Source organism: Muscardinus avellanarius (genome assembly GCF_963383645.1).
Source record: "Muscardinus avellanarius genome assembly, chromosome: 14".
Lineage (NCBI taxonomy): Eukaryota > Metazoa > Chordata > Mammalia > Rodentia > Gliridae > Muscardinus > Muscardinus avellanarius.
The window spans coordinates 43,066,746-43,084,472 of NC_137800.1; the positions used below are offsets into that span (position 1 = coordinate 43,066,746).

Consider the following 17,727-nt stretch of genomic DNA (forward strand, 5'->3'; position numbering starts at 1 on the left):
GGTGCTATAAGAATTATAACAAAACTACTGAATATCCTTTGTAAATGTTTCTATTCAAAACATAATAATTAGCCAGGCGTGGTGGTACACACTTGTAATCCCCGCGCTTGGGAGGCGAAGACAGGAGGATCGCGTTGGTTCGAAGCCAGCCTCACTGGCTTAAGAGACCCTATTTCCAAATAAAAATATAAAATAGGTCTGGGAGTAGGAGTGTAACCCAAAGGTAGAAGGGTTTCCAGGAACCCCAGTACTACCAAAAAAATAAAAATAAAAATAATAATAATAATAATAATAATAATAATAATTATATTCAGCTTAAGTAAATCTGTATGATTTTCAACTTATAACTAGACATGGGATTACAGTATCCTTAATATGTCCCTCAAAAATCTAGCATATACCAAAAAAAAAAAAAAATCTAGCATGTGCAAAATCCCTGAGGAATCAAAGTGCAGCACAATGAAGGAAGTATGAGACTAGGAAGCTCCGTAATGCTGAGCCTTAGATCCAATCAGCAGCATGCTGTTTTCCAATAAACTTTGTTTTGTATGTGCACACAGAACACATCATTCAGACTTATTCATACCCGAACTCCAATGTAATGAGCATTTTTGCATTACATATGGCAAACTCACAGCAATCCTCAGGCAGCAGCTATACTTCTTATCTTGAAGAAAATAAAAAACAATTCGTCTATTTATAGTTGGAGTTACATCCTACGTACAAGCTTTAGTGCATTTAATGAATTTTTCTTTAAGATAAACTTTTTGTAAGAACAAAAAATGTCCTTATGTCCAATGTAACCATACAGTTGTACAGTTCCCTTTAGCTACACAGTAATGACTGCTTTTGTGATGACTTTCATGCTGTTAAGTAGACCATTAGTACTTGACTTGTGCCATTACATAGCATCTTAATAGTGCCAAACAAATAAACTTGCAAATCAGCACAGCATCATACTCCCTGCACTATTAATTTTCTTTATATTCTCTGTATTAATTTACATTTACATTCAATGAAGTGTAACATTGTTAATATTTTCAGGTTGTTCTAGGCATGTTTCACCTCATAATTAATGTGATAATTAATGTGAATCAAGTCAACAAACTTACAAATACCTTTAATTTTAACAATAAGAATTAAGGACCTGAAAACATACTCCAGTTTCCATTAAGTTCAGTTCAGTAAGTGCAGTTCAGTTAGAAAATTAAACTAGTAAGACAGAATAAGAATTTCAGAGCTGACACATATCTATTATATACTGATTATATATAATGTATATTGCATCTATAATATATATTCTATTTGTAATGACAAGATAAATGCAATACTATTAAGTAGTTCCCCAAGTCTGCAGCATTGATTATATTATAAATCGGAAGTAACAGTGAACAGCTCAGAGGACTACAATGTAGACCATTTCTGAAAAATACAGTTCCAAACACAGGTCCTACTGACAAAGAATAAAAAACCAACCTTCTGTAGGGGAACAAATGATCTATCCATCTATGTAAGAATTGTTAAAGTGCACAGTAATGATGAACCAATTTCTAATGAAGATATTCTTAAGTATCTATATGCATTTTTGTTTTACAGGCTTATAAGACAGATAACAAATTGTCATTAAAAATAAAACTATCCACAATTGCTGAAACATTTTAAGTAGTATTTGTTGCTTTATTTTCAGAGTATTATATCTTTAAAATACCAGTATGAAAGGGCAGTTTTACATATATTTTTTATCTGCTTTGAAAGCTACTAAAAAAAAAGGAGAAAAGAAAAAAGGATGGAAAAAAGAAAGGAAGGAAGAAGAGAAGAAGAAAGAAGAAAGAGGAAAGAAAAGGAAGGCTGGCACGGTATTGGAGGCTGCAGTGAACACTGCCTGGAGTGCACTCCTCATACCTTCTCCTGGCTCTTCAGTGTACACCAGCCTGACTTCTACCTCCAGGACCTTCCTCTCTACCTGGTTGCCTTTCTTTGACAAATGAAGCTCATCAGTGCCAGGAAAGTAATGTATTCAACAGAGGACCAGCACTCAACAAGAGACTGATGAGAGCTGGTACCTCTTCAGCAAGATCCTAAGGCACCGGTTATTTCACTTAATTTTTTTTGGTTAAAAATAGTCACATTTTGACTATATACTAGATGGGGTTTGTTCTTAGTTGGAAAATATTTAAGAAAACAAAATTGTATCTAAGCTTTTCTATGGATCTAAAACAGAGCTTCTTACTTACAACAATTTGACATTTGAATTAGCTGATTTTTCTAATGTATGTATATGGCTATGGTTTGTACTGTGGGAAATTCAGCAGCATCTTGGCCTCTACTACTAATTACCAGTCATGACAACTCAAAACGTATCAGGCCACTAACAAAATTCTCTGGGGTACATGAGTTTTATAGCCCAAATATATTTTCACTACATTTCATAAAATACAACCAGCCTATAAGGACAGTAAAGTTTAATGTGGTATTGGAACATCAACTATTTATATCTACCTTGAAATTTTTACAAAAAAAAAAAAAAGGAAAAGTTAAGTCTTGATAACATTTATCTAATGTTTCAGATTCCAAAGTTACCAAGCCTGGAAAAAAGCCTGAAGCTTACAACTCTGAAAAATAACATAATGGTATTACATAGAGAGAACAATGGCTTTTTACATTCTGCTTCAAAAGTGGAATCTATTACCAGTGTGTATTCCACAGAGCAAGCTTATTGTTCTATCACTGGTATAATAGCTATGACAATCTAAGGAAGAACAAAAAATATTCTGCGGTAAGATAAAGAAGATACAGCATGCAAACTGTAACAATATTTCTGGAGAATAAGTTAAACAGATGAAAGTATACTGTTGAAAAACTTCAAATGAATTTTGTTCACTTTTGTCTATTTCAATAAGTTTGGGTATTAAAGGAAGTTCTCTGTATTTTGGCATTTCAGCTTAGCTTTACTTTGTAATTCTGCCGTCAATTTTACATTCTTACACATCCTTATTAATATCTTAAGAAGAAAGAAAAAGATCTGCCATCTTACTAATCCTGAAAAAATCTCTTCATTCCTGTTTGCCTTCTACCTCTTTATAGCATCATCTTGGGAATTAACACAACCACTATGGAAATATGTATGGAGGTTCCTAAAAAGGTTAGTAATGGAAGCACCATATAATCCAGTCACACCACTCCCTTGTATCTTCCTAAAGGAATCAAAAGTAGAATGTTATGGCGATACATGCACAGCCATTGTTATAGGAGCATAATTCACAATAACCAAATTATGGAACCAACCAAGAGGTGTGTCAACAGATGAATAAAGAAAATGTGGTATATACACAAAAGAAATTTTACTCAGCCATAAATAACAATGAAATTATGTCCTTTGCAGGAAAATGGATGGAACTAGAGAGCTTTATGCTAAGTGAAATCAGCCAGTTTCAAAAAGTCCAGGGTTGTATATTTTTTCTCATGTGTGGAAGCAAATGAGAAAACTAGAAAGAAAAGGGACTTCATGATAATAAAAAGAGGAGGCAAATGGAGGGTTGAGGAAGGAAACAGGTATATATAAGGGTTATCACTAGCAATCTTACTAGTATATACAGGGTGGGTTGGCCAGGACGGGGTTAAAAGGGAACCATGTCAGGAGATGTTCTGTGCATATATGAATATATCACTAGGGTCTTACAAAGATGTATAATTATATTTTTAAATTCTGCAGTGCTGGTTATTGAACCCAGAGGCATTCTACCTCTGACCCACACCCCTAGGCCTAATTTTTTATTCTTTATTTAGAAACAGAGTCTCACTAAATTGCGAAGGCTGGCTGCAAACCTATGATCCTCTTGTCTTAGCCTCCCAAGTAATGGGATTATTAGCGTGAGACACTGCACCCAGCTAGTAAAATTCTTAAAAAATAAATAAATAAAGGAAAGAGACATACCATTCTAATTCTTCTATTATGTTTTCCTGGAATACTAATTTCCTCATTTATAAAATACCATTCTACAACCCCACAGTATTGGTGCTTGGAATTGATTTTTTTTTTCATGCTACAAATAAGCTTTATTTATTTCACATTTTCCTCCACAAGTTTTCCATGAGATTCTTTTTAATGCATCAAAGCTCTTTATATTTCAGTTTATCAGGATTGCCCCAGAGTATGGGCTAGGTTCTATGGAAGATGAATAGAGGAGATAAATAAGTTTAGGAGGCACCGAGTTAAACACAGTTTTCTTTATCTATGAATGTGTACTATAAATCTCCAAATGAATAATATTAGATACTGCATTTACCAAACATTTGATAAAGAGAAAAAAACTTATGATAACAATCTCTAATCCTTGAAAGCAGCCTACTAGGTAGGTTTTACTATCAGATAAACGTATCTCTAAAATATTATGAAGAGCTAAACCAAGTTAATCACCATCAAAACATTTTAAAGCATCTAGTTTTAGCTCTTATGCTTTAGAAATATTTTATAAGTATGGTAGGTATAAGAGAAAAAGTTCATATTTTTATAAATTTACATTTAGATAAATTTTCACTTACTAATGGTACCAGAGTACCTAAGACCTAGAGCAAAAGTAAGATACCTAGAAGCTTCCTGATGTCCCATTCTAGTTGCTACTACCTAGACCAAAAGTAGACGCTCTGGACATTTAACACTTAGTTTTGTCTGCTTTTTATCTAAATACATGTGATTTCAGCTGAGTGTGATGGAGAATGGCTATAATCCTCATACTCGGGGGCTGACATAAGAGGATCCATCACAGGTTTCAGGACATTCTGTGTAACTTAGTGTGACTCTCAGCAAACTAGCGAGACCTATTTCAAAATAAAAAAATAAAAGGGATTGGGGGTGTAGCTTAGAGATAGAGCCCCTGGGGTCAATTCCCTCTACCAAAATAAATAAATACATTTTACAGTAGATACATTTTTTTGTGTATGAATTCTTTTTCTTAATTATAAAGACTCATCCTTACTGTTTTATATAAAAAGCAGTTACTGCTATATATGTTCTACTATTTGAATATATTACAATTTCTTCATCTTTTCTATTGTTGATGGACATTTAGGTTGTTGTCATTCTGGGCTATTGAGAATCATGCTACTACTATCATTTTTACATAAATCACTTCTCCATCAAATATGTTTATTTCTCAAGTATAAACGTATGAAATAAAACTGTATAATCAAGAGTATTAATACACATTGTCAGTTTTTTAAGTGGCCAATTTGCATTCCAATTGCTGAAACTCAGGTGTGGTATCAGTGTGACCAGTTTTAATGATGCTGGTGAGTGTACTTTGGCTTCTGGTTGTACTTTCATCATTTACATACTAATCACTAAGGCTGATCACCTTTTTGCATGTTTTATGATAACTTGGAGGAAGGACTAAAAAGAAAAGGTGCCTGATATGGTCCTTCTGATTTTTCCAAATTTGGGGCTGCCTGTCTGTGCCTTACTATGTTGAAGAAGATATATGTATTTGGATCCAACTACTTCTAAAACATATGTACTAAAATTTCTGCTCCAACTCTGTGACTTGTCTTTTCCCTTTCCTAACAGCATCTTTTGTTGAAGAGAAGATCTTAACTTAAACCTAGTCCTTCATAGCATTTTTATTTTCTTCCATAATTCACCTGTAACATGTTTACAGTATGCAATAACATGTTTTCCCATGTACATATATAATTATACTTTAGTTCCATTTATTACAAATAAAAAAAGTTTTTTCAGTACATTTTTTAACAGTACTAAGAATTAAATTCAGGGACATTCTAACTTTGAGCCATGTCCGCATACCTATTTTATTTTTTATTTTGAAACAGGGTCTTAAGTTGCGAAGGGCCTCACTAAGTTGCTGAAGTTGGCCTTGAACCTGCGATCTTCCTGACTCAGCCTCCCAAGTACTGGGATTACAAGTATGCACCACCATAACTGGCTTTCCCACAACATTTCAGTATCACTATTTCTATAAATCACATGGTCACATTGGCTCCCATAAACAATATTATGTTAAATTTATCTATTTGTCCGTTCATATTAATAAAATACTACCTTAGTTAATATAACTTTAAAATAAGGTTTGACAACTAGAAATCTAGGTCACTTGGCTTTGTACTTCTTTTTTCTACATCTTGATTCTAACCCACTTAAATTTTCAAATGAGTTTCTTATTAAGCATAATTTAAAATATCAAGTGGTAACACTGATATATATATAAAATAAACTCATGTCTAAATGAAAATTGGTGCACTTTGACCTAAGACATAAAACTATGAAAAGAAAACAGAGAAAAATATTCACAATATTGGTCTTGGCAATAATATCTTGGACACAATCACAAAACAAAAATAGACAAGTAAGACTATATCAAAATAAAAGCTTTCGCTCAGTAAAGAAAACAATCAGCAGAGTAAAATGGTGGTCTACAGAAAGAGAGAAAATATTTATAAACCATGTATCTGATAATTGTCAGTGTCCAAAATATATATCACACTTCTAAAGCTCAACAGCAAGAAACCAAATAACTAGATTTAAGAAGTGGGCAACAACCAGGCATGGTGGCCCACACTTGTAATCCCAGTACTTGGGAGGCTCAAACAGGAGAATCGTAGGTTTGCGGTCAGTCTCAGCTACCTAATGAGGCCTTCTGCAACTTAGTGAGACCCTTTTTCAAAATAAAGAAATAGGACTGGGGATATAGCTCAGAGGTAGAATGCCCCTGGGTTCAATTCCCAGTATCACAAAATAATAATAATAATAATAATAATAATAATAATAAATAAAAGAAAAAAGTGGACAAAAGGCTAATATATATGCTTTTCAAAAAAGGCATGCAAATGCCCAAAGAATAAATAAAAAGATGTCCAACATCATTAATCTCTAGATAAATGTTAATCAAAACCACAATGAGATATCACCTCATACATGTTAAGATGGGTATTATTAAAAAAGGTGCTGAAAATGTGGAAAAAAAGAATCCACAGTACAACTCTAGTGGGTATGTAAAATGGTACAGTTATTATGGATAACAGTATGGGGATTACTTTTTTAATTTCAATAGACATAATACATGATGCAACAATTTCAATTCTTGATATTCATCCAATGTTTGATATTAGAATCACAAAGAGATACTTACACTCCTATGTTCACTCCAACATTATTCACAATAGCCATAAAGTGGGGGAAACTATCCACTGACAGATAACTGGATAAAGTGTAGTATATACACATAATGATATATTATTCAGCCATTAAAGAGAGAAATCCTGATACATGTGACAACATGGGTGAAACTTTAGGGCATCAAGCTAAAAAAAAAACCTAGTCATAGAAGACAAATACTGCATGGCTCCACTTGTATGCAGTATCGAAAATAGTTAAACTCAGAAGCAGAAAGAATGATTGATGGTTGCTAAGGGATGAGTCAAGGGAAAATTGATGGGGTGCTATTCAGTGGGAAAAATTTCAGTTATGCAAGATGAGTAAGTTCAGGTGATCTGCTGCAAAACATCTTGCCTGCTGTTAATAATACTGTATTACACACTCAAAATATTACTTAAGAGGGTAGATTGTAAAATGTCCTTATTACAACTGAAATAAAAGCCTCACATATATAAGCAAACTAGCAGTCAAATTCCATAAATAAAAAGTATGACACAATATAAATAAAAAGTATGACACAATATAACAAATATAACATCACTACTCAGAAGTCTATTTAGAAATTATGAATTCAAACCAGGCTTGGTGGCTTATGCTTGTAATCCCAGCATTCGGGAGGCAGAGACCAGAGGATCTCAGTTCACGGACAGCCTCAGCTACTTAGTGAGGCCCTTAACAACTCAGTGAGACTCTATTTCAAAAATAAAGAGACTAAAAAATAGGACTGGGGTGTAACTTGGAGGTAAAAGGCCCCTGGGTTCCATTGTCAGTACCGCAAAAGAAAAAAAAGAAAAGAAAAAAAAAGAAAAAAAATATATATATATATATATAATGAAGGAGGATAGTCGGGCATGGTGGCACACGCTTGTAATTCCAGCATTCAAAAAAGCTGAGACTATAGTCTTTTACCTATCTCTAAATTGTATTGTTTTGCTTTTATTGTAGCTAATTTTTAGGATTTCTAGTTGGGATATTAATATACCTTCAGATATAGCATTGGGAAGTATTTTATCCCATTCTATCAGTAACTTTTAACTGTTCACATTGTCTTTGGATATACAATTTTTTTATTTTTTATTTTTTAGGGAGTTTGTATATCCTTCTGTTGCCTGTGCCATTGAAATCATATCCAAGAAATCACTGCCAATTTCAATGTTGTGAGGTTTTATGACCCAGATTTTCTTGTAAAAGTTTATAGTCTTAAGATTTATATTTAGGTCTTTTGTCTATTTTGAGTTAATATTTGTATATGGGGTTAGGTAAGGGTCCAGTTTTATTCTTTTTCATGTAATTATTATTTTTCAACAATATTTAGTTAAAAGATTATTATTTCCTCCACCAAATGTTCAGGGAAACCTTGTCAAAAATAATTTGACAATATATGTAAGAATTTATCTCTAGGTTTTTATTTAACTCCAATGGTTTATATATCTGCCTTTACAACAGTACTATACTGTTTCAATTATTGTAGCTTTATATGGTTTGAAATCAGAAAATATACATCTTCTAGCTTTGTTCTTTTTCAAGATCGTTTTGGGTATCTAGAGTCCATATTCCATATTAGGATAGATTTTTTTCTGAAAAATAAATAAATAAATGTATGATAGTTTCACCTAAAAAATATTCTCTGGTAAGAAAGAAAGCAAAAAGAAATATTGAAATGTTATCTTCAAGTCATCAAAAGCTTGGTATCAGACAAATGAAACTGTTCTGTGAGATTATCATTGTTAATTTTGGATAAATTGCTATAATACTAGATGTCAACCACTAAGCCAAGCATGGGAAGGAGGGATGGGGAGGGAATGGGGTGGGAATCGGGTAGGGACTAATTGGGCGATTTTTTTTTTTTTTTTTTTTTTGTGTGTGTGTGGTACTGGGGTTCCTGGAAGCCCTTCTACCTCCGGGCTACACTCCTAGACCTATTTTTGCATTTTTATTTGGAAACAGGGTCTCCTAAGCCAGCGCGCACAGCTAGCTTCGAACCTGCGTGATCCTCCTGTCTCTGCCTCCCAAGCACGGGGATTACAAGCGTGCACCACCATGCCCAGCTAGGATAGATTTTTTTATGAAAAATAAATAAATAAATATATGATAGTTTCACCTGAAAAAAAAAGAAAAAATATTTTCTGGTAAGAAAGCAAAAAGAAATATTGAAATGCTATCTTTAAGTCATCAAAAGCTTGGTATCAGACAAATGAAACTCTTATGTAAGATTATGATTTTTAATTTTGGATAAATTGCTATAATACTAGATGTCAACCACTAAGCCAAACATGGGAAGGAGGGATGGGGAGGGAACGGGGTGGGGAACGGGTAGGGGCTAACTGGGCGATGTGTGCATGTATGTGTACAAAAGTTGTTGTTTTTTTTATCCCACTATGATGTATGAATACAGTGCACCAATAAAAAATTAAATTAAATTAAATTAAAAAAAAATCATGGCCAAGAAAAAAAAAGAAAGCTGAGACTGGAGGATTGTGGTTCATGGACAGCCTCAGCTACTTACTGAGGCCCTCAGTAACTACTGAGACCCTGTTTCAAATAAACGAATAAGAAACAGGGCAGGGGGTGTAGCTCAAAGGTTGAATGCCCCTGGGTTCCCTCCCCAGACCCACACAAAAAAAATAAATAAAAGGAGGATAAAAATCTTCTAAATCAGTAAGGAAAACTTTTCTTTAACCTAATGTGCACTTTAAAAACAAATGTTCCTGTCACATTAAGGTTACTATCTGATTCATGTTAAATTAACAGTGATATCTTGATTCTATTATTCATCTGACTAGTGAGAAAAAAGTATAAAGGAGAATTAAGATAATTTATCTTAAGAAATAAAAATTTCCTAATATATATTCATTATAATTATTTAATAAAATATTGAAGTCCAGCTATATGAATATTGTACAGATGGAAAATAGCTTAATATAAACTATATATATTAAAAAGTTAACTAATAAGGAATATGAGAAACATTTTTATTATGCTAATAATAATTAGTGTACTAATTATTATAAACTTATGATGCCAAAAAAGATTAACTATATGTCCTTCAATATTAAATGACAGGAGAGAAATGTAAATAATAAAAAATGTATCTCAGAAGAATACAGCATATATTTTAGGAATAGCGGGCAGTACAAATAGACTAGCACTGAGCTTCTCTAAGAAGTAGAAAAGTATACAGCTTCTTCTTTTTTTTACATTTCTATTTTATTTTTTTATTTTTATTTTTATTTCTTTTTCTTTTTATTTATTTTTATTTTTATATATTTTTATTTTTATTGGTGTATTATATTCATACATCATATTGGGGTAAAAAACTTGTGTGTACAGACATGTACACATCATTGATTTAACCCCTACCCAATTCCCACCCCATTCCCTCCCCGTCCCTCCCTCCCTTGCTCGGCTTAGTGGTTGACTTCCATATATTTAAGCACATTGTGTGTTTTAGAGATTTTCCTCTTCCCCCCTCCTTTCTCCTCCTTTAGGTTGCCTTGTTTGCTCCTCTATAGGATTTCCTTTTTCATCTAGAGTTCCTCCTATGACCCATTTCTCTCTAACTCTCACATATTAGGGAAAGCATCTGATTTCTTATTTTTTGTGACTGACTAATCTCACTTCACATAATGTCCTCCAGTTCCATCCATTTCCCTGAAAATGATGTAACTGAGGTTTTTTTTATGGCTGAGTAAAATTCCATTGTGTACATATCCCACAGTTTTGTAATCCATTCGCCTGGTGCTGCGAGGCAAGAAATGTATCTATAGTATGAAGTAGTGGCCTAACATAGTCATTTACATAACCTAGTGCCAGACGTATTCACAGGTCAGTAGATGGCATTTGTTGTTGCTATTGCTGCTGTTCTTCTCAGCATACACTGCACCGCAGTGTGTTATAGTAAGTTACACGTAGGAGGATGGAGCCTCATGAGAAAAGTGGTGAGTGAAATAGCAAGAGGACAGAGAACACACTGACATATTAAAACATTTCATAAGAATATTGATCAATTTTAATCTATTTTAATAAACTATAAATAATAAAAACAATGTTTTAATCTAAGGAATACTGTTTTTAAATATCAAAATGCAGCAATGAAAAATTTATGAGATTTCCTAAATTTACCCCTTTAAACATCATTAACACAACAGTAATCAAATCTCTGCAATGGTTTCTTCTCCATATAAGAGAAATTTATTAGTACCCAGAAAAGAAAATCTGTATGTTAGGAGCTGATATATTACAGAAGTCATGGTAAAAGGTAGACAAACAAAACTAACACAACATACCTAAATTCAATCATGTTATAAAGTGATCAGTGCTACGGAGAAAAAATAAAACAGGAAAGGGAGAGAGATGAGGACTAGAGAAGAGAATGAAAGGAACAGACTTGATTCAAACAGAGTGGTAGGGAAAGGTCTCACTGAGAAGACAGTTTTTATGTGAAAACTTCAAAAGAAATGATTTGTTGCTATATAATTAATTCCAATTATTCTTCTTTGTTATAACTTGATTTTGAACACTGAAGGAATTCTCTCTTTAAATAATGTCATTTCAAAAACATAAAAACCATGTTTGATTTACAATGGTAGCTGATTTTCCAGAGTCTAATACTGACTCTGTTTCTTTACCATCTATAGGAGAAACACTGAAATGTCTTACAAAAATTTGAGACCAAACTGATTAATCTATAATATAAATGACTAAAATTATAATAATATGCAATTGATTCCTAAAACTTGACTAAGCCAGCAAGAAACTTTGGTAGGGATACCTCATGAAAGTTATGTATGAAATCCAGTGATGTGAGAAGTACTTATTTCTAAAGAATCCAAGAGCAAGCAAAATGAATAGAATGTGAAGAACAGATGAGGCAGGATGTACATTAACAAACATTTCAAAGCCAATCACTAAGCCAAACATGAGAAGGATGGGAGTTAGGGAATTGGGTAAGGGCTTACTGGGTGAAGTGTACGTGTATACCTCTACCATCTTGTACTCCATTAAAAGGTATGACTACAATGCACCAATAATAAATTTAAAAATAAAGACTGGCTAGGAGTTTTTCACTGATAGTTTCATGAAGAGTATATGAGGGTGTGTCATTATATTATTTTCTCAAATTTTCCATATTTTCTAAAGGATAACAAATGGGAGAAGAAAAAAAAACACATTTTTGAAATATGCATAATTTTCACCAACCTAATAATACTAAATGTCAAAGAGAGTATATGGCTATGCTGATCTATCACAGTATCTCCTACCAATGAAAGGCAAGGGAACGAAACAAACTAATTTATATGAACTTAGAAAGTTATTAATGTGAACTCTGCTATTAACAATACATCTATTCCACCTATAATTTTTTGTTAAAGCATTCATAACATTCTACTACAATGATTGCTAGGGTTCATACTGATGTTTTAACCTCTTCTAAAGTTAAATTTACCTTTCATGTAACACCAGCTACAAATATTCCTATTTTCTTTTGTGACATTACATATTATTGCGATGTCATCTTATAAAGTTGTGGTATAAATAATGATTTTTTTACAATCAACACAAAAGCAGTCTATATGCAAAAAGAACTGTGTACTTTTTGTATCTATGTGTATATATATGTGTGATTTTGTGAACTTGTGTGTGTGTATATATATGACAGAGGCAGTAAATGAGATAGAACATTTATTTTGATTTCCGAGTAGAATCCTTTCTAACTAAATGCTAAATGTAATTTCTGATTCGTATTATTATTTAGAAATAGTGATTAGAATATAATGGTTGGAAAATATATTTACCACTTGTCCATTGTGTGGGTTCTTATGAGCATATGGAGGTCCACGGATATGATTCCACATCTGGCCAGATGTCATAGCAAAGACTATACACTGAAAAACAAGGTAGAATGTTTCAATAGGTAAAACAGAGAATGCTTATATCATATGTTCTTTTCTCACAAGAAAAGAAATATAACTGGCCATTAAATGTATGAAAAACTGTTCAACATCATTAGCAATCAGAGAAATGCAAATCAAAACTACCCTGAGATTTCACCTAACCCAATTAGAATGGCAATCATTAAAAATACAAATAATAACAAATGCTAGTGGGCATGTGGAGAAGTGGGAAACTCTAATATATTGTTGGTGGGATTGCAAACTAATGCATCTACTTTGGAAAACAGTATAAAGGATCCTCCGAAGAATGGAAATGAACCTACCATATGATCCAGCAATACCACTTCTGAGTGTCTGCCCAAAAGAATGGACAGCAAACTACCAAACTAATGCATGTGTATCTATGTATATAGTTGCACAATTCAGTTTCTAAATTATGGAACCAGCCAAGATGTCTATCAACAGATGAATGGATTACAAAACTAAAGGATATATACACAATGGAATTGTACTCAGCCATAAAGAACAACAATATTAAGTCATTTGCAGGAAAAAGAATAGAACTGGAGAACATTATGGTAAGTGAGATTAGCCAGTCACAAAAAGTAAAATTTTGGATACTCTCCCTAATATATGAAAGCTAGAGAGGAAATGTGTTGCAGAAAGAACTCTAGATGAATAAGGCAACCTAACTGAGGGAGATGGGAAGGGGGAAGAGAGAAATCCCCTAATGCACATGATATACATTCACAAACATATCAAAGTCAATCACTAGGCCAAATATGAGAAGGAGAGAAGGGAGAGGGAATGGGGTGGGAATTGGGGAAAGGCTAAATGAATGCATGTATGCAAGTATGATTCTATCATCTTCTGCCACATTAAGATGAATGATTACAATGCATGGGGAAAAAAATAAAGCTGGGCATGGTGTTGCACGCTTGTAATCCTAGCATTCAAGAGGTGGAGACTGGAAGATTGTGGTTCAGGGATTACTTCACTTACTTATTGAGGCCCTTCACAACTCAGTGAGACCCTGTTTCAAAAATAAAAAGACTTGCCGGGCGTGGTGGCGCACGCTTGTAATCCCTGTGCTTGGGAGGCGAAGACAGGAGGATGGCGCAGGTTCGATGCCAGCCTCGCTGGTTTAAGAGACCCTGTTTCCAAATAAAAAGTATAAAATAGGTCTGGGAGTGGGCTGGAGGTGTAGCTCAGAGGTAGAATGGCCCTGGGTTTCATCCCCAGTACCACAAATAAATAAATAAATAAATATAAATACAATATTGCTTAGTTTTCTACCTACTAACCACAATGCAGTCTTAACCTAATCATTACCATTAACAATTTTTGTACTATGCTCTGGTAAAATAATGTCCTTTAGTTATTTACTTTATGTTGAATGATTTCATATTACAGCACTGCTCATATTTACCCTTTTTATAACATTCCTTTTCATCACAGCTACACTGTGTGCCTCATTTTAAATGACTGATGTGTGCATGTATGCCTCTACTATCTTGCACATCATTAAGATGTATGATTACAATGCACTAATAAAAATATATTAACAACGGCCATCATTATTGAAACTATCTTTTAAAAAACATGTATCAGCTCTCATATATATATATTTCACATACTATGAGACACTAGGTAAACTGCTGATTTTCCCTACATCTGAGATTTCATATCTATAAAACTGAGATAGCAACTCTGCTGAAGAAAATGCTAATGATTAGATAAGCATATGTAAATCACCTGGCATGGTGACAGTTAATCCTGTATGCATGAACCTAAGCCAGTCAAAAGCACAGATGAGACACTTGATATTTTAGTGATAGTTGATAGGAAATGACAATTATCAAGATCGTCTAGACTCCGTTTCTGTATTAGTTTGAATCACCAAGAGCCTACATTCTTGGGCTATCATACTTATATCTACATAAGTACTTAAATAATTTTAGCAAAGTATCTAACAGTAAATTCAGAAGATGTTTAGATATGGGGGAAAAACAAAAAGATACAGCCAAGAAAAACTCACAGGGATTATTTTTATCTCTGTTGGATAGATCAGAAAAAATACATATACTTGGAAAAATAATATCAAATATCCAAGGCATTAAAAGAAAGGATAAGAATATGGAATAGAAGTCACAGATCAATCGCTATACATATTTGTAAATATGCTGTGTTTAAACCAGGAATTTTTTTTTAAATTCATAGACTTGAAGACCTTTAGGGAGAATCAGAGGGACTTCAGATAGTTGGGGAGAAGCTCCAGGAGCCACGGAGGTGGTCCATGGGAAGGGGGAGGTTAAGAAAGGAATCATTTCCATTGTACTTAGGTAAGGATACCAATGTCAAACTCAATGCCCTGTATGGGAAAGGGGGAGGGGGCCAGGAAAAGCCCGCCAGGTCCTGTATAGGTGTAATGTCACTATCATTGTGACTACATTATGATGTGAGACATCCTGCAGCAATAAAAGTATAAAAATTACAGAGCAACAAAAAATAAAGCCATATGAGTGGAGTCAGCTTGGGAGTCAGTAGGTACAGATGGGGAAGAGAAGAGGCTGGAGATCAGAGCAAGGGCAATTTCTAGAATTTAGAATTTGTAAAGAAGAAACAGGCTGGAGAAAGGAAATACAGATGAGGAGAACTGAGGTGGGAGAAAACCCTCCAGGCCTTTCTTTCATTTTTTTTTTTATTACCTTTAGTTAAAGGAGCCTCTCAAAGTGTGGGTGTGTGAGAACACTTTTAGACTTCAATGAGATGAAAATAAAAACCTTCATTTTCTTCTTCTTACAATTAAAATACATAATTTCTTTCCATTAGGAATGTAGGCTATAGATCACAACAGTTTTAGTAGGAACTATAATATTGCAAATGAAAGACATATTTTCATATTGAGTTATAATCATAATCTCAAAATATCATTATACTGGTTTTTTTTTTTTTTCGTGGTACTAGGGGATTGAAAGCAGGGCATTCTACCTCCGAGCTATATCCCCAGCCCTACTTTTTATTCTTTATTTGAAAATGGGGTCTCCCTAAATTGCCAAGAGCCTAAGTAGCTGAGCTGGTCTCAAACCTGTGATCCTCCTGTCTCAGCCTCCCAAGTACTGGGATTACAAGTGTGTGCCACCATGCCCAGTTCATATTCATAAACATCAAAATTATGGTATTATTAATTAGGACCACAATTAGGTCTCAGGATTTAATTCATTATCAAGCAAACAAATATATTACAAGTTTTAGCTGTACTTAAAAGAAAATGCTCAAATTTTCTAAAAAAATTAAATGTAATAGTAACACCATTATAGTATGTTACTCAATTTTTTTAAATATTCATTCTAAGACAAGCTTTAATGAAGATTCTAGCAACTGGCTTAATAAAAGTAGGCTTAAATAGTATAGAGTACTATACTGAGTCATTTGAAGAAGCAACAGATGTATTTACAGTACTTACAATTACTCACATAGCTGTGGCATTTTTTATGACACAAAAGAAATACTGAGTAAACAAACTCTTTTTTCTTTTCTTTCCTTTTTTTTTTTTTTTTTTTTTGGCAGAACTGAGGATTGAACCCAGAGGCATTCTACCTCTGAGCTAAACCCCTAGCCCTATTTTTTGCTCCTTATTTTGAAACAGGGTCTTACTAAGTTGCAGAGGGTCTCACTAAGTTGCAGAGGGCCTCATTAAGTAGCTGAGGCTGATCATGAACCTGCGACTCTTCTGTCTCAGTCTCCCAAATACTGGGATTACAAGCATGTGCCACCAAGTCCAACCTCAAACTTCTAAAATGCAAAATAGCTCAGTTATAATAAGTACCCTTTCTCTAAGAAAGTATGACTGTTATTTACTTTTATGGTTTTAATTAATTAAATATCACTAATTACTTTCACTAATCTGGACATTTTAATTTTTGCAGATAATTTAAGTATCATTTAATTTTTATTCATACAAAAAAAGGCATGATACCGGGTGTGATGGCGCATGCTTGTAATCCTAGCTTTTGGGAGGCTGAAACAGAAGGATCCTGGTTCACGGACAGCCTTAGCTACTTAATGAGGCCCTTTGCAACTCAGTGAGACCCTGTCTCAAAATAAAGAATAAAAAACAAGGCTGAGGGGCTAGCTCGGAGGTAGAATGTTCCTGGGTTCCATTCCCAGTACCACAAAAAAAGGGAAAAAGTTATGATTCATAATGGCATACAGATCAATAAATTTTTTTACAAAGTAAACATACCCTGGCAACCAGCAATTCCAGAAACAGAACACGATCAGAAAAATAGGAGCACTCTTGTATAACTCCCTAATCATGGCCAACATAACCCTCTGAAAGTTAAGGGGATTTTCTTGAAAATATTATAATGTAAAGTATATACTTACCTTAAGTAAATCAAATGAAAGATTACTCAGGAGATTCATTTCTGCTCCAAATAGTTCTGGTTGATAAACATCTTCACCAACATGTCATATTGATGTGTGCCTCTGTGTTCATTTTAGCCACTCTGATAGAGGTGTGATGGTGTCATATTGCAGTTTTGTTTTGTACTTCCCTACTGATTAATGAAATGTCTTTTCATATTAGTGGAATTTGAATAATATAAACTACCTATCAAATCTTTTATGTACTTTTAATATTTGATTATCTTTCTCTTACTG

The 17,727-nt window shown here is 33.6% G+C and overlaps 1 protein-coding gene across 1 annotated transcript in view; it reads right to left on the reverse strand.

Moving 5' to 3' along the window:
* The window catches only part of TUSC3 (tumor suppressor candidate 3), a gene marked incomplete at its 3' end in the record, with an annotated part of 159,697 nt that overhangs the window by 43,719 nt on the left and 98,251 nt on the right, over positions 1–17,727 (reverse strand). Inside the window, exon 6 of the mRNA XM_080710637.1 lies at positions 12,964–13,053. Coding sequence (XP_080566763.1) covers positions 12,964–13,053 — 90 coding nt within the window. The remainder of the gene's footprint in view (positions 1–12,963; positions 13,054–17,727) is intronic.